The sequence below is a fragment of the Perna viridis genome, chromosome 12 (genome assembly GCF_037379345.1).
Source record: "Perna viridis isolate PV_CMFRI_1.1 ecotype Kerala chromosome 12, ASM3737934v1, whole genome shotgun sequence".
NCBI classification, from domain to species: domain Eukaryota; kingdom Metazoa; phylum Mollusca; class Bivalvia; order Mytilida; family Mytilidae; genus Perna; species Perna viridis.
Genome location: NC_142456.1, coordinates 32,321,844 through 32,346,357, shown reverse-complemented (window position 1 = coordinate 32,346,357; position 24,514 = coordinate 32,321,844). Strand labels below are relative to the sequence as shown.

Below are 24,514 nucleotides of genomic sequence, written 5' to 3'. Positions count from 1 at the left end.
TCACAAATCATGATGTTAAAGTGCATACTAACTTCCAAAATGTTAAAATTACTATGATCAATAACTTCAGTTTACTTGACAAGAGTTATACAGCACCTATGAAACAGTAATGCCACACAAATGATTCCTTTTACAGGACAAGTTAAAACTGGCAAAAATTTACACAACACAAATTACTGAAGTAACAAATAAAAACAAATCATTCCTAGGAATATGTTACCTGGCGAAAAGACGAAAAATCACTCTCTTATTAGTCACATGAAAAGTTTTAGCTGATAAAATTAATGGGAAAGTGTTTGATGAACAGCCATAACAGATTAATGTGCTTATCGGAGAGATATGAAAAATGACAATTGTAAAAATATAATACGATGTATAATGATAAACCACTGACTAAAAAAATGATGGGTTATCTCCCCTATTTTAATTTTTTTTCACTTAACCTTTACTTTTTTAAAGAATACAAACATCAGATAAAAGTATGCTGTGAATTGTGAATTACTTGAAAATTCACCAGAATTTCTCACACTGAGTATTTCAATATCATGGGATATGAATACAATGTATCTGTAAGCAGATACTGAAGTTGTAAATATTATTTCAAACAAATTATCAATACTACATACTAAGACGAGATAATTTTCTCCAGTTTAAATTTTGAGATGGAGTCGTTAGATAAAGGCAAGATAAAACTACTCATTTTCTTTAATCAGTTTATTGTATGTTTGTTTGGTTTTTTTATGGAACTCCTGGGTTTGACCTTTCACAGCATTTAGAAGGTGGTTTACTCCAATCATAGATATAAGATTTTCTAACTTGAAATTCTCTAGTACACATGTGACCTGTTTGTTGTAAATTATTGGAGTATTCTCGCATTTTCATTGGTGAAATTTTATGAGTCACTAGATAAGAATTTTTACAACCTCTGGATTTGAACTCTGTATCAAATCGTGGGTCATGGATTCTGTTAATGTCTAAAGGTCCAAGCCAAGCACCAAGTGAAACATCTTCATTTTTGAATGCTTTTAAAAGTTTAGAATTGGAAGACACAAAATGAACAAGGTCACTTGAAATAATATAGCCACCACCAAGAGCATAAGGCAAATATCTATCACATATAACCCAGTCTGTTTCTTCCCATTTTCCTCCCTGCTTAGGATGAGCTCTTCCGTCAAAGAATCCCCAATAAAGTTGCTCTCTAGGTTTCAGTTTCAATTCTCTCATTAAAGCTTCAATTCGAACGAAGGTGTCTTCATCAACTTTAAGAAGATACTTAAAATGTACATTCCTGTCAACCCATTTGAATGTCTCCATAACTTTCGAAGTAAGAGCATCAAAACTGTCATTAAAATTGAGCAGGAGAACATCTTCATGCAAAGTTTTCTCCCTTTTTAATGCCTCATTCTCTTCATGTGATAATTTTCCAGTACCAATCACAAATTGTAAGATAATATCTTTAGAAAGATCTTTACCCCACGTTTCTCTTATGACATCTCTTTGGTGAGAATTCTTTGGTGCAGACAATACAGTTACATACATGAAACAAGAAATTGATCTGTGAGGGGATAGAGGATTACCACCCCAGAATGATTTGCTCTGAGCATCTTTTAGGTCAGCATGAAGTAAAGCATATGTTGGATCCTCACATGGCATATGACAAAATGACAGAAAAAGAATGACACTAAAAGTAAAAAATATTCCACCAATTAGAATGGTTGTTGCGTGCCTATTTAGTCTTCTTTCTAAACTGGCGGATGACTTCATACTACTAGCCAGTTATCACTTAGTCACACTGATAGTAAATTTCAAACTTGTTAAGTTACCATAATCTTCTTTTCTAAAAATAGAAGTACATATATATCAGTATTTCACTGTAAAAGTATTTATTTTTCCGGTGCACTAATTTTCGCTATTTTTGTGAACATAAAAGTGCGAAAAATAGTACCATGAAATTGATTTTCAACCCTATATATAAGGCTTATTTTTTGTGCAAAAATTGATACCCGCGAATATGTTCACTTGACAGAATCTGCAAAAATTAATACATTTACACTATTTCATTAAAAATCAATGTGTTTGTCATAATCATCTAAGAAAATAAATTAATATACAATATGCACATATATTGTCTTATTTTTTTAAACATATCCAAAATATTTCATAACTATATATATAGACAGTAATAAAATAATAAGTGAAAACTCAGTTATGTACTTATTGTAGATTTAATATCTAAATAAAGCAAGAACATGTTGAACAAAACCAAGCTTTAACTAACTGCTAGCTTAAACCCCTTTCAAAATTAAGTATGTGAAGTTTTTCTCTTATTTGATCCAATGGAATCCCTTATTGATACTGCGAACTTCATTTAAGAAAATTGTGGGTGGGAATAGCAGTAATAGGTAAAACTTTTACCTACAGTACCTTTGACAAACTGACAAGAAGCAAAGGAGTCCCAGTTGTGATTTTACACCAGCTTGTCCAGGGCAATTTCAGATGCAATAAAATGCTTTATAGGGCATAACTTAATAACCACCCCAGAGGGTCTATACTGAATGGTTGGGGCAAGTATGGTCTGGATTCTGATTAATTGTATGACACAGTGAATTATGGCCAGAATGAAAGTGGTCATTGCAATTTAAGACAAAAGAAAAAAGTTTTGCCAAGAAACCAGGAAAATGCTTGTTTATGGACAATCAGTCTTAAATGGTTCAAGTCACCAATATCAATAAAAGTTTCTTTTGTAGTAATTAACTTTGTGGTAAAATATCGAAGAGATCCATACATTTTTACTTAAGCTATAACCTTGTCATCAGGAAACTGCCTATTTATGGCTCCTTTTTGGCTTATTCCTAAATCATTCATCATCCTCATGTCAGTAAGTTTTTTTTTGGTTTTTTTTGTTTTTTTTTTTTTTTTGGGGGGGGGGGGGGGCTAAAGTAGGAACAGGCCTTTGATGGAAATTTCAAAAAAATATTTCACTAACAATGGCATTAAAACAACATTAGACATAAAATGGTGTAGTAAAACCCACAGAACAAAAAAATGCTTTTTCAGTCTATATATGCTATACTTTCACAAAACAGTAATCATTTATGCATTTAGATCTGTACTTTTTAGAAAATCATACATTTATCAATCACTAAAATCAACCATATGAAACCAAATCAGGAACGATAACTCTTACAAAGTGCCAATTTCAAGTATAATATATATGATTTTTATCTCAAAAGCACAACAACCAAATGAAAAACTAAGACTGATTATGTGTTCAGTAACTGTTCCTGAACAAGAAATAAAACTAAATTTGGTTGGTTTTTTGACATGCATGAATCCCCTCCTGTCTAATTTTTATAAAGACCGCTACTTAATACTTTTTAGCAAAATAAAAACCAAATATACTTTAGTATTTGTTGATTATTGAAAACGTTAGAATCGTGACTCTTTACTTTAATATATCATCCAGCTGTTACCAACGTTTCTCCTATGTTACAAAGAGAAAGTGAAAGTAGAACGCACCTGCTAAAATAATTTTTCCACATCAGATATTTATTAAGGTACTAATTTTTGTTTAATTTTCAGTAACAGTAGGTAACAATTATATTACTATTAGATTTATTATAATTATAAAAATGAAATATTTGAGACAAATTCTTTCTTCTTAGGCACAAATATTATAATTACAGTACCTCTTTATACTTTGTAATGGACCTTGTTTTAAAAATAATATTCGTACCGCTTCCGGTAAAGGTAGACAATCGAAGAAAACCTATACAAAATCTTCAAAATGTCAACAGATTACGAAAGCGTGTTATGTGTCAAAAATGAAGTATTTGTCTTTAAAATTCCCCCAAGGCCTTCTAATAGAGGCTATAGGTTTGTTTCAATATACCTTAAAGGATCTATGGTTGAAATCTGACTTGATTTTTCACATTTAAAAATGGGCGGATCATGTCTAGATTTTTCATAAATTAAATTAAATTTGAGAGAAAAATAAAAAGCTAATCATATTTTATTTTACAAATATGAAATGCATGAAAATGGCATTGATGGATAAAACAATTACAGCATTAAAATTTGATTTGTTTGGTTTTTTTTTCAAATAAACTTTTCTCTAAAAAACAAAATTGTGTGTTGACAACTTTGGTTGTGATTCCCTAAATGTCTCAAAATAAAAATCTAGAAACTCATCATTTTGGTGTTTAACACACACTCCCCTTCTGGAACGCAACAATAGTTGCACAAAAGTAAGTGGAAAACAGAAGAATATGGTATATAAAATATTTTTCTCTCTGATTCTTTTGCAATATTTGGTATCTGCCATTGCAGAAATTAACATGATTGCCTGTCTGTGATGTCACTATACTCGGAGTCACATAAATAACATACTGTTAAAATTTGAATAAAAATATTTTCTACGACTTTATTGACACCAACCGTCGTTTAAATTGTCTTAAATGACTTGCTCATTCGTTTAGCCAAACAGCTTCTCAAAAACAAGTCGCTTATTAGCTTAAATCATGCTTAACAAATCCTTACGGGAAAATCCCATACTAATATCCGCCATGTTGGTTTTTACGGGACGATTTGTTTACAAACGAAGTTCGTAAGTTCCCGTCGAACTCCGGTGACAATCGTCAGTTTGATCAACTTCTCGGTATTGTACGTTGTTGGTGTAAAATAAATCCGAGATATCCGAAATAACACCGAAGTGCATTCTGGGTTCTTCGGTTTTTGGACAAACCATTTAAACGTAAACAACATCTCCTAGCAACCCGATCACTGTAAACATGGCCGACTTTTTACAATGTAAATATTGGCACCTAGAATTAAAATCTGACCGGAATTTAACGATTCAATGTTTAGGGAGAAGCCGTTTGGCTAAACGAATGAGCAAGTCATTTAAGACAATTTAAACGACGGTAGGTGTCAATAAAGTCGTAGAAAATATTTTTATTCAAATTTTAACAGTATGTTATTTATGTGACGCCGACTATAGTTGTAATGAAAGAAGAAGATAGGGAATTGTGGCAACATTCTCAGGGGTCGCGCTGGGCTTCGCCAATGTCGCAATTTGCGATTTTTTCTTTTATCTGGCGACAAAAATAGCCAGCTGGCGATTTTCTTGGCACCTAGGTTTTGTATATTAAAATTGACAGGAAGTTTATCAGCAACGTATTTTCTCTCTAATTTTGTGTTGATACCTGGTCAGAGTTAATTGATTATGACCAATTTACAACTGAAGGCAATTAAAGGTAATTAGACCAGGCGACCGTGACTGACAATATCCTCATGGGGGGTGTCAATCAAATGTAAATATATTATTGAGCCAATCAAAACTCTCATCATCTGGTCAAAGGTAAACACAATGATGGCCATGTGCACATGGCTACACACTAGTTTTGACTGCCCTGTTTAACCATGTAATACATTCAGAAACAGACTTGCCTAATAACAGAATAAATTAAATCCAATTAACAATGATTATCCCATCAGGAAGTGTCTAAATACTTCGAAATGAAAGAATTGGTAAAAGAAAATGGATGACATTGGTTTACACTTTTGCCATTTGACTTTTTTGGCGGGAAAATTGGTAAACAAATAGAATGGGGATTCCCAAAATCTAATTAAAGAAATGCTATTCAGATATCAAGATAATTAAACAGGGACACAGTTAATGGTCCATGGTACAAAATGTAGTTCGCTAGAAATTTTATCACTTGAGAAAAAGAGTCAAGTTTGTTAAAAATAAAAAATTATATTGTATTAGATAAATTAGTCCATAAAGGACAAAGGTGAACATGTTTTAATATCATTGACTATATGAGAATAGTAATATAAAGTCTTTGATAGAAGTAAAATACCTGTTTTGGAGTAGTGCTTTATTATTTTATGCATATGAAAGTGACAGACTAGAGCAAAAAACGTGCTTTATACATGCATCAAAAGTGAATCTTGGGTACATGTATGTCATGAATTGGGAGGTTATTTTGATCAATTGACAAAGATAATTCATCAGTGGACTTATATTGTCTCTTTTTTTTTAAAAGTATAATTTTTTTTGGCACCCTTTGGCTCTACTTTCTGAAAACTGACGACAAAAAAATGGCAGCTGGCGATTTTTCTGGCAACAGAATTTTGGAAGCCAGAGCAGCCCCTGATTCTTAGGCTTTCAGATTTAATAGACAATGTGATACAGCCACCAGTACGGCAGATTTTTGAAATTATGTGTTCAACTTCATATCATATTGTTCATGGCATGATATCACAACCATCTAGCCTTCTATCTAATTAATAATAACAAAACTATTACAGCTTAATTTACTCCAGATTCATTGTATTTTGTCCACTTACCCATACGTGTAGTTAGAGAATTCAAGAAATCAATTAAAACCTTTAAATATAAATTATTTATTTGATGTTTAATTACAGAGCAGCTGACTGGAAATTAGAAGAACCAGATTGGACAGGACGTATGAGAATTGTTTCAAAGGGCAAAGATTTGTTCATTAAATTAGAAGATAAAACATCAGGTGTGAATAGATCTTTATTAATGAAATACTGTTTACCTATTAATTTTCACAGATTCTTTCAAGTGAACACTATCAATTTGTGGACATCAATTTGTGTGGCTTCAAAATATATAGTGTTAAATTAATCTTCTGGGTACTATTTTTTGTTGTTTCTGTCCATCGTGAAAATAACGAAAGTTAGTATATTTACAGTATATTTTTTGTTGAGTAATTGCTATTCATTGTTTTTTTTTATCCCTCATGAAAGCATTTCTGTAAAGTTACTGCTATTAATACAGCATGATTTACAATATACAAAATATATGGCATTCTCCAAACAGGCATGTTTACATTTTTCATGCGAAGTTATTTGTGCACATGTAAACCTGTGCTCAGTAAGACTGGTTTATTTATATAGTAGTGATTCTCATCGACATTGTACAATGTAATTACTGTTAAACATAGTGATATTCTTGATGTTATTTAAAGCACAACATCTTTTCACACTTGAACACATTGTTGTTGATGGTTAAATGCAGGTAACTTTATTAATGATATGAATTGTATTTACCATGTACACAAGATGCAGTATTTTTGCTACATATAAATAAGGGGGATTTGGGATCACAAGAACAAGTTTTCAACTATTATTATATAGATAACAGTGATTTACCGAATGCTTCCAGTGTAAACATTTTTCAATAATTCACACTGTGAAATTAATTCAGTAATTTCACTCTCACACTTTCTCCAACCAAAATGTCACAACACAAATATCAATTCACAAAATTTTGAATTCATGTTGAAAAAAGCAATAAATAATGGAGGAAATCTATATAAATAATGGGATAATCAATTGGTTATTCACTCTTTCCAATTAATTATCCTATTATTATTACCCTACAACAAACTTAGTTTTTTGCATTAATGAGATTTGTACTTACAGGTGAATTATTTGCCCAATGTCCTGTAGAAGCTTACCCTGGAATTGCAGTAGAGCCCGTGACAGATTCCAGTAGATACTTTGTCATCAGAATCAAAGATGATGGGGGTTTGTTATTCTTTCATTTATCTATCTTTATTTTTGATGTAATTAGGAGAAATAAGTGTTATACTTTTAGAACACAACTATTAGCACTAATACATGTACTTATATGGAAATGGCTCATTGTTCTCACCAATATATATGTAACAAAAAATACAATTCTGTATGTATTTTTTATGATGGAGAATTCAAGTTTTGAATTACATCCGTGTTTTCCTAAAATAAAATTTTCTGCGAGAATGTTTGTCTTGATTGAAAAAAATCTATATTGTCCTTAATTGTTTTTAAAATTTTCATTTCAAAGTTTTAGAACTTTGAATGCCATAAAAAGTGGGGATTGGCATAGCATGCTTTAGTGCAGCTGTTTAATTTTTTTTTACAGGAAGGAGTGCATTTATTGGTATAGGGTTCATGGATAGGGGAGATTCATTTGATCTTAATGTAGCTTTACAAGACCATTTTAAGTAAGTACAACTAAATACACCTTCATAGTTTTAATACCAATAATGCAAAAAAAGTTATTCTTCTTTATGTTATATTTAAATGCTAACACTGTAGGGGTATTCATATACATGTAGTTTGGGTAAAATGATTTACAGTGCAATGGTGCATCACAAATAAAACTAGAAATTTGACAGTAGGTCACATAACTTTATACTTTAAATGATCCTAATCCCTAAAGCTACTATTATAAAGGAGAAACACAAAAAAACAGAAATCATTAGGGTAGATGCCTGAGTGTGGAAACCTTGACACATTTGGGACTCGAACCCACAAAGGATGGTTTCAATTCCAGCACCTTAAATACTTGGCCACCCTGCCCCCTAACCACTCTGCAAAACTGCCTTTGGATGTGATATTGGGTATGCAATAGAGATCTGGGGTCTGATATTGGGGATGGAATATGGGTATGGGGCATGATATTGGGTATGCAATAGAGGTCTTGTGTGTGATATTGGTATGCAATATAGGTCTGGGATGTGATATTGGGTATGCAATATAGGCCTGGTATGTGAATTGGGTATGCAATTTAGGTCTGGGTTGTGATATAGTGGATGCGATATAGGTCTGGTGTGTGATATAGGGGATGCGATATAGGGTAAACAATATAGGGTTTAAATAATCACTTAAATTGCATATACAAAAACGTATATGTATTTTAATCTGGATATTCATTTACTTAATGCAGCTGTTTTAAATTTCTGATTAAGCATTAACTGTTTCTTCAATATCAGGCATTGTGACGTCACAACCTTTATTGCCCCCTTTATCGCATACCTAACCTTTATGGCATCCCCTTTATCAGATACCTAACTTTATCGCACCCCCTTTATTGCATACCTAATCTTCATCACACCGCCTTTATCGCACCCCTACTTGGATTTTTCTAATGTTTTTGTACGTGATGTTTCTCAGTATTATTCTCTATGTATGATTATCTTGTTATTGTGGAGTACATATTAGTTGCCCTCATTTATGGGAATGGATATTAATATGCAGTCATAAAAATCAGGTATTTGTAGTAGGGAAAAACCAACTTGGTCATTTGTGTTAAGAACACTAAAAGATTTATCTTGGGCATGGAATAAATTCTGCCCACTTGTTTAATCCTTGCTTTCTTTGGCATTCCTGAATAATCTGATATTTTTTTGGTCTATAGATGGATAAAGAATGAGGAAGCAGCCAAAAAAGCAACAGCAGAATTTGACAGTGGACCTAAACTTGACCTTGGGTTTAAAGAAGGTCAAACAATAAAAATTAACATTCAGGTACATAAATATTGGATCTGAGCACCAGAAAACTGAAAAAAACAAAAAACAAATAAAACACATAAGGCTGAGATAACTCAAATCAAAGTCTTTGAAATTTATGATATTATAATCTCAGATCTATTTTTTCAAATTTTGTGGCACAGAAATTCCTATGTAAACATGGCAAACTGACCTACAATTTATATACAGAATTAATAACATTGGTTTTAAGTATAGTCATAAAATATCACAGTGAGCCTGGTAGGGCGAGATGTGATATTCTGTTGAGACATTAAAAACTGACACTATTCTGTTTATTGGTGACGTCATAGTTGATATGATGTAACATTGTTAGACAACAGTAGCCTGGAATGGAAAATATCAGGCAGTAAGAACACTTAAAAAACGATAAAGTTGTCGATAAATTTGTATTATCTTTGTCCTTTACAGTTCAGTTCTTAGTGATCATTAAAGAATCGCTAAACAAAGATTTTTCAGGATTCACATTGTTTACAATTTAGAATTTAAAACCAACTGTTTTGTAGACAAAGAGAGACCCAAATCAACAGTCAAAAGCTAGACCAAAAGGTTCAGGTGGTGCAATGGGTATATTACCTCCCCCTCCTGGAGGAATGAAATTTCCACCACCACCAGGAGGAGCTGCACAACCTCAACAGCAGACAACACCACAGTTTTCACAAGTACCCATTCAAACAAATTCTCAAGCACAGAACTCTAGTAATAGCCAATCAAATTTAGATCTGTTGTTAGATTTTGGTACAGAAAGTTCAGGGTCGTTGCCACAACAACCAACAATACAGCCTCAGCAGACATCACAAACAGCAGATCCTTGGGGAGATTTTACAGGAGCTAGGTATGATATTAAATAGTACTTCAGGTAAGAATCATGCAAAATGTGATTCATGCCTACATATTTTTATTTTTTATATTTTTATTTTAAATTTAATAGTGAACAGAAATTAACATGTGGCTTTTCATATAACACTTGTTCTTAGGAGATAAAAAATATATAGAATGTATTGTAGAATTCCCAATTAAGGGAAATAACTGTGTACACTAAAATACAATAGAAACTGTTGGATTATCTCCTAAGAGCAGACAGATTGGACCAAATAATTACACATTTCATCATACAGACCTATAAAGGAACTTGATAACAAAAATTGAAATGTGTAGCCCTTTTTGGAGTGTATCACACATTACAGAATTTGCATGATTCTTACAAAGAGTTCTACTTGAAATGTCTGATGTAATCTAGTTTCAAGTATATGGTGTAAGAATTGTAAAATTCATTTTAAAAGGCAGGTACATGTCTGTCTGCCTGTCTATCTGTCGGTTAGTATGTTTTTATTTCTGGATTGTCATTAAAAACCTCTCTACCAAGTCATTTCAAACTTTTAACACTGTACCCTGTGTCATAAAAGAGTTAGCTTTTTAAAATTTGCTGTGATCTTTTGACACTATCTTTTATGTTTGAATAGCTGTACACTACCTAGTCAATTATAAAAAGATAATCATAAATTAACAGCTATTCAAACTCGAAATACTAAAGTGCCTAAAAGAGCGTACAGATGTTCAAAGGTAATAAAATAAGACACATTGGTATGATGTAGGGCACATTTTTACCTAGAGGGCTATTTAAAATACTCAGAAGCCTATCTAGATTTGTACGAAAATAGATATCACTCTATTTCAAATTGCTATAAAAGTTAATTCTAGATGTCATGATATATTGGGATATATATGTTTTCGCGAAGCTGCTCTGACAGGAATTATAAATGCAATTAATATTAAATAACTGGTTTTAATTTTCAGGAATGGAGGCAACAAACCATAAAAAGTAAACTGAAATTTGAATACCCATATTCCTTGCAGCTTTTACCCATGTTAATATCAGGAATACTATTCCTCCCATTTTCCTCTTTATGAAAAACACATTTTTCTATTATTTATTTGTGTATCTTTTTCTCTAACGGCTAGATATTCCCAATTATGTACCATGGACAATGTGATATGAAAATAAGGGATATAAAAATTCCACCATCGTGATTAGTTTTCGTGTTGTGATTTGTGTGGTTGTGTTACATTGTTTTCATTGGTAGAAATCAATATTGTGATATTTCTGACATTGTTCTCACATAAGTGGTGAAATAATAGATGAAAATTTGCAAAAATTTCAGCCAAGACAGATTTTTAAATGTCAAGTCCCAAAATATTTCGTAGGAATCAAAGAGTAAGTTTTTATAACTCATGAAACTTGAGTACTGCAAAATATCAACTCATTTTATTTAATTTCAGCATCGCAAAGGCTCATCTTAAATAACTTAAAGAGACATTTTGAGATATTAAACTTTTCAATCATTGTGAAAGATATGGATTATTATAGATAAATCTTGTTTATTCTTAGGAAATATATATTTATTATTTCACATAGCATTGTAGTAAAACTAAATACACAAACTTCAAACATTGAATTTTTTTATTGCTTCACCATATATTTTTTTAGTAGCCGTTTAATTTTTTTCAAGAGTTTTTATTAAGTTCAATTATGAAATTATCAAAGGAATTATATATGATATGGTATCACATGAAATATACTGTTAAGTTTTATAAATTTATGAAAAAATCTTTTCCCTGCATAATGCACATCACTTTGAAGTTTATTAAGTCACACACTTACAAACACCTGCATTGATATTGTAAAAAAAAAATGTGTATAGGCCATATGAGCTATTGCCTCATGTGACATCTGTTGTCGTCTTTGTTAACTTTTTTTTCAAAAATCTTCTTTTCTGGAACTACTGGCCAGAACTTGGTAGGAATCTTTCTTAGGGTATTCTGTACTAAAGTTATGTTTTTTATATGAATCTTTGAAAAACATGGCTGCCATTATTGAAAATAGAACATAACAGCATTTTTTTACATTTATCTCCAAAAATCATTAGGTTTAGTCTAATGTTTAGACAATGGAAAAAAGTGTTCATCATAATGAAATCTATCCAAAGACAAACTTTCCAGAAAATCTATTAGTGATATTGGAGTTATTGCCCTTTTTGACATATCTTCTTTCTTTTTATTTTCAAAAATTTTCTTTTCTGAAACTACAGGACAGAATTTATTGAAACTTTGAAGGATTGTTCCATTGGCATCCAGCATAAAGTGTGTGCTTGGATTTTTAATTCGCTGAAAAATGTGGCCACTGCTGCGAAAAAAAGAACATAGGGGTCAAATATCTAGATTAGTAATTCAGGCTCCTTAGAGCCTCTAGTACTATTTTATTGTGACTCTTAAGGATTCTAATTCTACGATGTTCAAAAAGTTCTCTTTTAAATATTTCATTCTCAATCTGATCATGTAAAAGACTGACACAAACATCCAATTTTGTCTTATGTAGTTCGATAAAATAACCGACATGGGCTGTCAAAATTTCCGGATTCATGAACTTCAAAATAGAAATTTCTGCTTAAAAAGAAATACATTCACTCAGGGTTGTTGATTTTCCTATATATTTTGTGTTACCTTGTAAATCGTTTTCTCTTTTCGTGTATTAATTGCTTTTTCTGTCTCAGTCTTTTCACACCAGATAATTGAGTACTACAATTTGTTTCAGTGTCAGATTTTCAATCATAGAAACTTTTTGAGAATAATTTTAGAGTTCTCTATAGGTAACTCCATGTACATTCCAATAAAAATTATGCCATATAACATTCACTGTAGAGTATGTTAGCCTCATCATGTCACTCTCTGATGAAAATTCATTCTACATGATATAAATGTTAAGAATGGCAATAAAAAGATTTTGTAATGTAATGCAGCGCTCCGAGATCCCAGATGCAGATCAGTCTTCGGATTTCAATACGTTCTACATTAGAAAATTCCAGTTTGGAATATGAAACTAGACTTACAAACCCTATTGGATAGCCAATTAAGATGGGGTAATCTAATTTCATTACTAAAAATAACTAGTTTAATATCTATTTTTACTTTCTACTTTCAGTTTAAATTCATCGAGCAGTGATAACAGCTGGGTACAGTTTTAATTAACTCCATGTGATATAAACACCACTACAGACATGTCTCATCTGGGCATAATCACAATTATGATTATTCAGAGATTATTGCATTGTTTTTATTATTGCAAAAAATACAACAAGTTGCTAGTGCAATAATTATACAACTTTTGTCATGGAATTTTTTATTTTGATTAAGCAGGATTTTTTAAACTAAACTTCCTGTGGCTTATACAAACTTTTTATGTATCATACCCAAAAATCCTTGGAAGTCAGCAAAAAGGCTTAGTTTGGGTCTCAAAAAATTAAAATCACATTACAGTAATATTGACAAGCAATATTTTTGAATTGATGGTAATTTGTGATATTAGTGAAATAGTTTTCATTTTTTTTTCTCATCTTTATCGATACATTTTAAATGGCTGTTAATTGTTATGATTTTTTTATGACAAATGTGCTGCATTTCTCATTAGAGGACTTATCGCTTGATATGTAATGAGATAAATTAAAATTTAGGGTTGATATTTCACCTTTGGTTATATTAGAAAATGATATTAAAATCATTACAAAAAATAATCTGTTAGTATTTATTGTCGAGATTAATAAAAGTCAAACATGAAGGTGGTAAAATGATGATAGTTTAATGATGTGAAATGCTTTCTGATTGGATAAAACATTTTGTCCATCATCTCAAAGACCAAAATTTGAAATGTGACTGTAATGTCATCAAACTTTTTGGAAGATTTACGTGTTAAATTTTGATAATAAAATTAAATTATAAAGAATGACTGGTATTTTTTTTCGGTCTATTTAAAATAACCTTAATGTCTGTGGTGCACACTTAAAAATAATCTGTGTAATGGGTTATTTAGTGTCTACCACATGATTGAGGTTATTTCTTCATTGACTGAAAATACATATAACAGTTATTACTTATATGAACTGGTATTTTGTCTTGATTTAAAACTAGGAATATTATATGATTTTCTTCAGACATAATTTTGTAATCAGTATTTAACACTTAATTGCTATTACATGTTCATATTTTTTTAAAGTTTTTATTCCAGTAGAATGTTAGATGCACCATTCAGCCACGCTACATATTGTCACTAAGGCAGTTTTCTTTGTCAGTGTATGAACATATTATTTTTTTTCCATTAGAAAGCTAGTTTATTTATTTTAGCATTTTTCTGACCTCCCCTCCAAATAATTAACTTGCTAGATTAAGATTAGAAGAAATTCTATATTTTGGAATTCAGAAAAAATTTCATGTTAAACACCTGCTCAATTTTTCCAGTGTAAATTAAATCAAGTTGATTAGTTTCAAAGTGAAATATTACTGTGTGGTAATTTTTTAAGAAAAACATTAAAAGTATTCCTTGCTTTTTTTTATTTTCTGAAATGTTGACAACAGGGAAGTAATTTCTTATGGCCTTATTAATGATCATCCATAAAAGTAATTGAATATGTGTGTTAACTTTTTAGTGAACATTTTTTTCTTATTAAATTGATGGTACATCAAAACATTCACATGTAGAATTTATTCATTTTCTTCTTTTTTGCCCTTAAAGAAATTTTTGGAATGTAAACTTGAAGGTCCATGAAATCTATGGTTGTTGCATATTTGGCAGTTTAAAGGTTGTGTTTTGTTTCTTGCTTCGGCTTCTTGTAAAATAAGTTATTGCACGGCCAGATTTTTCTTCGGCATATTTTCATGTAAACCCTGTTCTAGACTTAACATTAGGAACAACCTAATTGTATTATAATCTATTTTATTATCAGTATTTGAGTTTATTCTTTCATGAAAAAGGAATTTCAGCCATATAAAATTAAGGAAGAAAAACAATTGTGACTCAACATGTTTTTTGTTTATACAAGGAATATAAATCCTTATAACTCAGCAAATCCCAATGGTAAAAAGAATGCCTCCAGAACGATTTTGAGTAACTCCAGTTCCAGACTCTCCTACATACCAGTATATAGAACCTTGCTCATGCACATACAAATTTTTTTCATTGTACATTTTGTTTATGTATTCAACTTAGTATGAAGTATTCTCTAATTTTGCTTTAATTTTCATACGGCTTGACCGCTGTGGAAAAATATGTTCTCATCACTAGTGACTTTTTTGTTCTCAAAGTTTGATTGGCTTAGAAATTGATTGGACTCCATCTTGTATCATCTCGATTGCCATTGTAGTTATATTTCTGTTAAATGAGACAATTTTGGTGAAATATAGAGTCTACAACGATAACAAGTTGATTATGGAATTTTCACATTTCATGAAATAAATTTTATACTTTGAATAGCTCAGCAAGCCTCGCAATCAAAACTATAAAATTTATTTCACTTGATGTGAGAAATTCCATATTCAACTCGTTATCGTTGTAGATTCTATATTTCTATGATGGTTTAATGACTGCACATTTTTTACTCTTTTCTTTTAAAAAAATAAGCACTTTGTAGCATAATATATTAATTATATCATTGTACTTAATTTTAGGGTAATATTTTGAAAACATGTATTTATTTTGTTGATCTTCCTGTGAGTTTGCCAAAAACATTCCATTATAAGTGTATTTAGTGAAGTGTTAAGTACCAGTCTGTATAACCATCAGACACTGCCTCGGGTAGAGGCGGTTCGGGGTGTAGAAAAACCCACCAGACAAATGAAGCTTTATCAGTCTACATACAGCTAATTTTTACATAACTATATAGCTTTTTGTAAACAGATCTTTATCTTTATAGAACCACACATTTATCTCTCACTTGAATTAACTAAATTAAGAACAATAACTCTTTGGAAGTACCAGTTTCATACACAATCTATTTAATTATTTTCTCAAAAGTGCAACAACTGAAAGACAAACTAAGACTGGTTATGTAGAAGTAAAAGCGAATTTAGTGGGTTTTTGACATGCATGAATAACTTCCTGCCTGACTTTTATGAAGGCTGATACTTAAACTGTTATTCATTACATTTAATTAATTGAATGAATGAATTGTTTACCATAGTTGAACACATTTATTCTTGTTGTAATTGACCTAGTTCATTCAGAGGGAAAATATAAATGATAAATGATATTTATCCAGAACATTGTATTCTTGCCGAGGATACATGTTTGTTTTTTAAAGCTTTTTTTCTGTATTACATGCGCACTGTTTTATCTAGGGACCAAAAACTTTTAAAAAGAAACAATATGAAAACATATGTACTAATGAGTATGAAATGTAATTTTAATCTTGGATATAATTTTTTTTTTGTGGTTAACGAAAATTTGATATGATATTTTGGAATATCTTCGAAATTATTTATCAATGAAAAATTATTTGGTTTTTACAAAACCATAGTAGCCAATAATATTGGTATTTTGAACTCTAGTTCTTTCACGGTATGTGTCATGCCAGTGAGTACTATTTATATTGATGTGTATATTTTTTTTTGTTTTGAACTTTGAGTGCTATAACATACATGTATACATATATTATTTGTTTAAACAAATCCTGCATTAATACTGTAAACTTGTTAATTTTCGCTGTTTTTGTTGTGTACAGAAAAGCATAAAAATAGTACCCATGAAATTGGTTTTTAGCACTGGAAAACACTTGTAATTTTTTTCAACTGCGTAAATTGATACCTGTGAATATGTTCTCATGTCGGAATTTCCAAAAAAAAAAAAATTAGCAGTCGAGAAAATTAATATGTTTACAGTAATGTACTTTATGGTACTTGTATCGATATGTGCAATAATTTTGTACAGTACTGGTAGAGATTAATATAAATTGTTGAGAAATTGTGGAAGTATGTATAAGTTGGTTTAAAATATCGGTTTACATAGCTAAGTTCTAAATACTATTATGTTACTCTTATATTTTTGGGGTCATATGTCATGGTAGGTCAAAATATTGTTAGATTGCTGATCTAGTGATTTATGAAGGGGACAGGATTCCAGGCTATCATTAGCTCAATTTTTCCAAATTTTTGCACAAATTAACTAAATTTTCCATAATAGGGGTTAAATCCCAGATTTCCCACTATATACACCACTGGATTGTGGAGTTTTTATTTGATGGATTTCATTGGAGCATCTAGGTTTTCTATTGAAATTTTAATCTTTGTGTGTGATTGAACAGGTCACTAAAACTATGAAAGTGGGTACTGTACAAAGAATATTTCTTCCAAATTAAGCTTGGGCATCACTTAGTTATTGTCATTTTTCTTTGGTTGTCATGATTTTTTTGTATCATGCTGATTATGTGTAATTCGGAAACAATTCTCTATTAAAAACTGTATGGTCTTCAAGCCTAAATGATTTTTAAACTAAACCAAATCGTTCACAGTGAGGCCAAAATTACCTTACCTACCCATAAAAGTTGGCAATACCTAAATAATTTTGTTGTCATTCTTCGACTAACATTTCTTTAAATTTTTAAAGCAACATTTTTCACTTCTTTGATCATGGTTTTTATAGAATCATATGAACTAAGGGAGAAAAAGAGTATTTTCTCTACCTACCTACCTTAGGACCCTAAGCTAGGAGCAAGGGTCAGGAAAATGGAAACAAACATTATTTAAAGTGTGGCATGATGTTCTCTTTGAACCTTCGGCAGAATGTAGCTGAAATATTGCTGCTCGGGCGTTAAACCCCAACAATCAATCAATCAATCTCTTTGAACCATCCATTTTTTAGCTATTGCAGTTACTTTAGTGATACAACTCCTTGAAAATTACCATTTAAGTGCTGGATTAAGATATATTTTAATCAGTGTTTGAAAATATGTATTCCTATGTTCCTCAGTAGAACCTGTTTTGCTAAAGAAATTACAACTTACAACCTTGAGAATAGTGGGTCCTAGGTAAGGAATTAATGTTTCAAGGGGCCTCAAGTTTTTTTTTTTTAATTGAAGAATTTTGATGCAGTTTATTAAATACAGACTTGTGAAACATGTTAAATCTTGTAACAAAAAATAATTTTGCAAATATTTTGCTGATACCATGTTCATGAAATACACCGAGCCAAGTGGTAACAAGTTCTTAGATGACTCAGCATATTTTTTTCTGTTTTCCTATTTAATGTGTAATTGCAGATCATTTCATTGCAAGTGAGTGATAATTCTGTAGATTAACTGTTGTCTCCTAGTCTATAGATTCTGTAGAACTGTATATATGAGTAAAAATATTAAAATATGCAAACAATAATATGGTGTTTGTATTTTTTGTTCAAATGTTTGCTCCCAAAGAAAGAAAGAAAAATATATTGGCCTCGCTTAACCTTTTTATGTGTTTTATTTGTATTTTTTTGTATTTTAAATGTGGCTATTGTTCTCTTATATATTCTTGTTTGTTTTTATATTTAAAACCATAGGTGTTGAAACAAAAGATCAGATTGCAATATAGAGTTATGGCCCTTTTTCATGTGGAATGCAGGTTCATCTTTGATAACCAGATCTATCTAGTTTCTTCCTAAGATACCCAGTGTGTTCTCTTGTTAGTGTGTCATTCATGTTGAGAAGTACAGCATCCATCTTCATACAAAAGAAAGTAATGTGACACTGGTCTAAACCGAACCCCGATTAAACTGTAACCTTGTCTAAGGCCATCATAAAAAAATCCAAAACTTTCTAGGAGTAATCGAGGAAACCAAGATTCTAGCGGAAATCAAAAGAATGTAATCCAGGGACTAAGACCAGACATGGAAAACAGACACAACGAACACAAAATAACCATAATAATACATACAAAATAACAAAATTAAATGAGCAACTCGGACTCCACTAAAACTGGGAGCATGGACCAGGTGCACCGGTAGGGTAAGCGTCCTCTGCTTTTCTAGAAACACCCACCGAGTTGCTCATTGAAAGAAAAGTCAAGGGTGGACGAATGAGGAAAGGAAAACTATGACACGTTGAACAAATCAGTTTTCATAATGCAGATCCACGAGTTTATGATGACGACCATAAAACTTCTGTAGTGATTACTTCTATTTTGTAGCAATAAAACCCTGTTCCAGAAGCCTATTTGTAAGTAGCCTAGTAGTATACGAAAGTCTGCATAGTTACGACAAGCTCTGGTATAACGAATAAGTTGTGATATGAAAACTCCATACAATGGTGCTGATGGGATGTTGCCACAGATGAAAGGAAAGTAGACAATACGGAATGAAAAGTCATCGCTTTGTTGTATAGTTTGGTCAATAGTTTTCCTTTATCATCGATCTCTAAGTGTGGGTCAAGGTATGAGGCTGACTTCATAGTATCCTTTGGTGTAGAAGCGATGTATGAGATCCCCGATACTAGGATTGTTTAACGATAATACGTCATCTGCATATATATAGCGGAAACTGAGATTAAAGGATATAGCTAAATGATGTTCCTTCTTTTGGATCAGATCAGCTCTAAGGTTAGCCTCACAAGAGTGAAGGAATAGGTCAGCAAATAGAGGAGCACAATGTGTTACCGTTGAAATGCCGACCGTTTGTTGAAAAATTCGACCACCACACTGGACAAATACAAAATGTATGCTGTCGATAAAAAACTCCAGCATTTTGAAAACATCTAATAAGGGGCGGGTGGGCGACTTTTATTTTTTTTATTTAACATTTTTTATCAATGTAAGTGAAAATGTTGTCAGTTTGAAAGAAATTGACCTAAATCTGGAGAAAAATCAACTAAAACATTTTGGAGAGGTAAAAAAATTAGGTCGGGAGCGGATGAGAATCTATATTTTTTTTTATTTTGGCCTAAACCAGACAATTCTGAATTCCTTCGAACAGGTCAGTTTAAATGTATTTTTAACTACATCAAACTAATTATACAGTCCGATATGGGATCAGTTTAGACAGATTTCGTTACATGTACCAGTATGTAATGTCAAATGGATGTTCTGCCTGAAACTTTACCACCTGACCACATGATTTCTTGTATGCTTTTGTATCCTAAGTTGTACTACAGAAAAACAAATGAAAGTTTTTGACCCTCTTCTTCTTTTGAACATTTTCAGTCAACATAATTATAGTTTTATTACAATCTACCTACAAACCAATATGAATGACAACCATTCATTTCAGGCCAAACGTGAGCATAAAAATAATTATTCAGATATTTCATTATACACGTATTTGACCATAGTTTTCCCCAAGTTCCCAAGCAGTCTCAAAAGCATGTCATCGATTTATATTTGTTATTATATGGTATACTTAAGTAGCAATCTTCACAAAGATCAGGCAGAAGGTGATTCATGTCAGTCAAAAACTTATCAAAGTTACTTTTGTTTCTATTTCAGAAATATTAACAGACCACATAAACAGTCTTAGTTTTTCATTCGCTTGTTGTACTTTCAAGATAAAAATCATATAGATTGGGTAAAAAAATTGCACTTTACAAGATGGATGAAAGATTAATGTATGGTGTTCTCAAAAATCGAAGACAGAAGTGGTTATTGTTACGTGAAAATATTGCATATGTGGACCAATGGGCATCGTACGGTCGTTCGGTGGGTCTTTCTACGCCGAGAATCACCCCAACCATGGGCAGTGTCTGAATTTGATATGGACAGGTACTTAAGATATCAGTATAATACTGATTTTATTGAAGGATTAACTATACGACAACAGCTGGTTTCATCAATACAGGTGAAAATGACTATAAATGGCTGATTTTTTTCCCCTATATTCTACATGTCATGGCATTTTTTTTTCTTGTGGGAAGTAATGGAGCAGCTGTTTGGGGGAAAAGAAACAAAAATAAAGTGAAAGACAAGAACAAGAACAAGAACAAAGGTGAAAATGTCAAAGTTTAGCATTTTGTCATTTACACTAATTTCTAGATAAGAACAATACTGCTTTATCCTTAAATGGTCATATTACTTGAAACGTTGGTGTTTATATCTAGTAATATGCCTACATGCAAGTCTTCCTGAGTAACAAAAAAAATTCATCATTAAAATGTGACATGCATACTTAACCCACCAATTTCAGCACTAACATCCGTCCTGAATTCTTTTTACGTAAACACAATGTGGAAAATCTGGTATTTAATTCCAACTGTAATAGGAAGGTGAAAAAATAATCACATATTAAGAGTTGTAAGATATTATAACCATACTTCTCCACGGTCTGGTTCAGGGATGAAAAGGAAAAGATGATTTGGGTAATCAAAAATATAGTTCTGGGGCAGAATGGCATGAATTTTATCATAATGTAATCAGATCAGAAATTGATATGAAATAAAATTGATGATTAAAAACTAACACGACTACTACATGTACTAGTTAGACTTCTCAGGCAATTTTTAATTGTAGGTTCAAGAAACTTTTCCAATTTTTTCCATTGTGGACCAGATAATAGGAAAGTTCCGATTATAGAGTAATCAAGGAAACCCATATTCGAGCAGAAATCACACGAATATATTCCAAGAATAAGGACCAGACAAGGAAATCAAACACACACAATAAAGGACATGAAATAACACAATAACTCAGTCCAAAGAAACAAAAGTAAATGAGCAAGCTGGACTCCACTAAAACCCAGGAGCATGGACCAGGTATTGAACGATACAGGGGCAGTATGGCTTCTCAAAATATACATATAGGTCTCAGTATCGTATTAATTTTTCCATAGACTTTTATAGTGAAGTGCATATTTTTAGAATTAAAAAAAATGTATGTAAATTGATTCAATAAAACTTTCACTTAATATGTATTTCTAAGGACATGTGAAAAAATAATTTCCCGCAAAGAAAATATGGTGAGTCAACGAAGATCGGACAGAAAAGTAGTCTTGAACTATAAATAGCCATTTTCTCTACTTTCACTTTCGTTTTACAATCATCAAACCAACCTTTTCATTGGAATATTTTTATGTTATTATGTTAGATTTTCTTTTGAAAAAATTCTTCCACTTACAGTGTGATGTTTGCTCTATTCTATAAGTCATTGTTCATATCTTTTGACAACATTAGTTTGTAGAGAAGCAAAAAGAAAATGCACTATATTTTTATAGCATCCATGTTTTGATGTACACCCGCTCAGGGATATGGAATGCGATACTGGTACCTATACCAATATCTGGTACATTTATAAATTGCCCTTGTGGTAGATAAATAGATAACATTAATCAGGAAACACCATGATTACTTCCCTTGTCACAATATCTACTTCCCTATAAAAAAAACTGGGCATTGTACAATGTTTCACAGACATAAACAATTATATTATTCATTCAATTGATATAATACAAAAGCTGTTTAATATTTGTGTAACTTTCATGGAAATTGTAAATTTGCAGGAAGATCATTTGGAACATTTCGAAAACTGATGTCAAAGAGAATTGAAAATACGTACATATTGTTGGAGTTGGAAAGAATAATTCCTATTTCACTCCTTCATATAATGTATGTTTAAGTACATGAATTGTATACTATAACTGAAATAAGTTTCCCATGTAGAAGCACCGGTATAAGCAACACTGTGTAACCCTTAGGAGTGTTTCTAATGTCACTTAAAAAAATTGAATTCCTTGAAATCGTATTAACTTCCACGGATTCTGTCTAGTGGACATATTCACAGGTATCAATTTTCGCGGTTTCAAGGAATGTTCAGCATTATACAGTGTTAAAAAATCTATTTCGAAGTTTTCTGTCCGCCGCAAAAAAGAAAAAGTTAGTACACCGCTAAAATTAATATGTTTACAGTTAGTACGCAAGTATTGACTAGCTGTTGTATAATTTTTTAAAAAAATATTGAATGTTTATTATCATACGTCTGTGAGAATGAAACAAAAACTTTTTACCTTTTAGGTTGACTTTGAAAAATTGTCATAGTTTCTTGTTGTTGACTTTACTACTTTTGTTATTGGTTTAGACAGGTTTTCAGATAATAGTTTGGTTTAGGCAAGTTTCATTATACAGTTTGATTTAGACAGGTTTTCAGATTATGCAGTTTGGTTTAGACTGGTTTCATGATATAGTTTGGTTTAGACAGGTTTATAGATTGTTCAATTTGGTTTAGACAGGTTTTAAGATTACTGTTGGGTTTAGACAGGTTTCCAGATTATAGTCTGGTTTTGACAGGTTTTCATATTATACAGTTTGGTTTAGACAGGTTTTTCAGATTATGCAGTTAAGATTATACAATTTGGTTTAGACAGGTTTTCAGATTATACAGTTTGGTTAGACAGGTTACCTGATATAGTTTAAGACAAGTTTTAAGATTATTGTTTGGTTTAGACAGGTTTCCAGATAATCTGGTTTTGACAGGTTTTCATACTATACAGTTTGCTTTAGACAGGTTTTAAGGTTATTCGGTTTTATTAAGACAGATTTTATTGTATGATTATTTATAACCTGATTAAAATCATCTGTTATGATAGCTACGATGTTAAAGAGTGTAAGGCAGTGTAGCGTACATGTACCATAACAACTGATTTTAATCAGGTTGGTTTATTTATATTCAACAAATTCTTCTGTCCAATAGATGCTGAGAAAAAAAGGCAGGATAATAATGTGTGGTTATAAAATCCAGGATGAACAATTGGGTAAATCTTGGACAGACTTGAGTTAAAAATAAAAAGTCCAGTCTGAAAATATACCGAAAACTAAATCCAGGACACAAAACTGATCCTATTCTCCCAAAGGAATCAAATGATTACTGTGAAAGTACTTCAATTCGTGGATCCCAATTTTTGTTGGATTAGGGAAGATACACAAGTTCGTGGATTCTTTAATTTGTGGTTTTGCGGTTTTCAGTACACATATCAATGGGAAATCTCTTTTTCGTAGGGAACCAAATTTAGTGGTCCGACTCACCCACATAAACTACGAAAATTTGGTACCCCACGAACAAAGGTACTTTCACAGTACTCCCGAAGATATAAATTTCCCTGATTGAAACGTACATGAACTTCAGGGAATTATATTGAAATTTTGAACTAAGGTTAAAAACAATCCTAAGGGCTACATATTCGTGTATAGTATTACAAATAACCTTAAGCTTAATTCTAGGTCTATACAAGATATGCACTTCTGAGATATTAATAAATGTACTGTCTCCTTCATTTGAACTAGAAGTAGGATAAACTGGTTAGAATAATTGAAAGAGACAAAATTGAAGAACTCAAATCAGTTTATGTCCTACTTGTGTCTGGGCTGCTTTGATGGAGCTCTGGCCTACTCCAAACA

General features: G+C 31.5%; 2 protein-coding genes across 5 annotated transcripts; one reads left to right on the top strand and one right to left on the bottom strand.

Annotated features, from left to right (window-relative positions):
- Nucleotides 1–699: 699 nt before the first annotated feature.
- On the bottom strand, nucleotides 700–3,711 carry LOC148602066 (beta-1,3-galactosyltransferase 6-like). 3 transcript variants are annotated; one of them, XM_088556280.1, is made up of 2 exons: nucleotides 3,690–3,711; nucleotides 700–1,837 (listed from the first exon to the last, which is right to left on the bottom strand). In XM_088556280.1, exon 2 carries the CDS (start codon nucleotides 1,762–1,764, stop codon nucleotides 739–741), a length of 1,026 nt encoding a protein of 341 aa, XP_088412406.1. In that variant the 5' UTR covers nucleotides 1,765–1,837; nucleotides 3,690–3,711; the 3' UTR covers nucleotides 700–738. The 3 variants fall into 3 exon arrangements, with proteins under 3 accessions (XP_088412406.1, XP_088412405.1, XP_088412404.1); XM_088556279.1 differs by lacking the exon at nucleotides 3,690–3,711 and adding an exon at nucleotides 3,450–3,519; XM_088556278.1 differs by lacking the exon at nucleotides 3,690–3,711 and adding an exon at nucleotides 3,403–3,512.
- Nucleotides 3,712–3,734: 23 nt separating this feature from the next.
- LOC148602065 (adaptin ear-binding coat-associated protein 1-like) lies at nucleotides 3,735–18,539 on the top strand. Of its 2 annotated transcripts, XM_088556282.1 has the most exons (8): nucleotides 3,735–3,876; nucleotides 6,433–6,533; nucleotides 7,459–7,563; nucleotides 7,940–8,021; nucleotides 9,218–9,326; nucleotides 9,854–10,182; nucleotides 11,145–11,169; nucleotides 13,327–18,539. In XM_088556282.1, exons 1-7 carry the CDS (start codon nucleotides 3,788–3,790, stop codon nucleotides 11,164–11,166), a joined length of 837 nt encoding a protein of 278 aa, XP_088412408.1. In that variant the 5' UTR covers nucleotides 3,735–3,787; the 3' UTR covers nucleotides 11,167–11,169; nucleotides 13,327–18,539. The 2 variants fall into 2 exon arrangements, with proteins under 2 accessions (XP_088412408.1, XP_088412407.1); XM_088556281.1 differs by lacking the exon at nucleotides 11,145–11,169.
- The last annotated feature ends 5,975 nt before the right edge of the window (nucleotides 18,540–24,514 follow it).

Bases quoted from the DNA above. Each gene is read 5' to 3' on its own strand.
- LOC148602066 (XM_088556280.1), bottom strand. From the start codon at position 1,764: ATGAAGTCATCCGCCAGTTTAGAAAGAAGACTAAATAGGCACGCAACA.
- LOC148602065 (XM_088556281.1), top strand. From the start codon at position 3,788: ATGTCAACAGATTACGAAAGCGTGTTATGTGTCAAAAATGAAGTATTT. The intron at 7,564-7,939 runs GTTTGTTATTCT...TTTTTTTTACAG, and splicing joins CAGAATCAAAGATGATGGGG to GAAGGAGTGCATTTATTGGT. The intron at 8,022-9,217 runs GTAAGTACAACT...TTTGGTCTATAG, and splicing joins GCTTTACAAGACCATTTTAA to ATGGATAAAGAATGAGGAAG.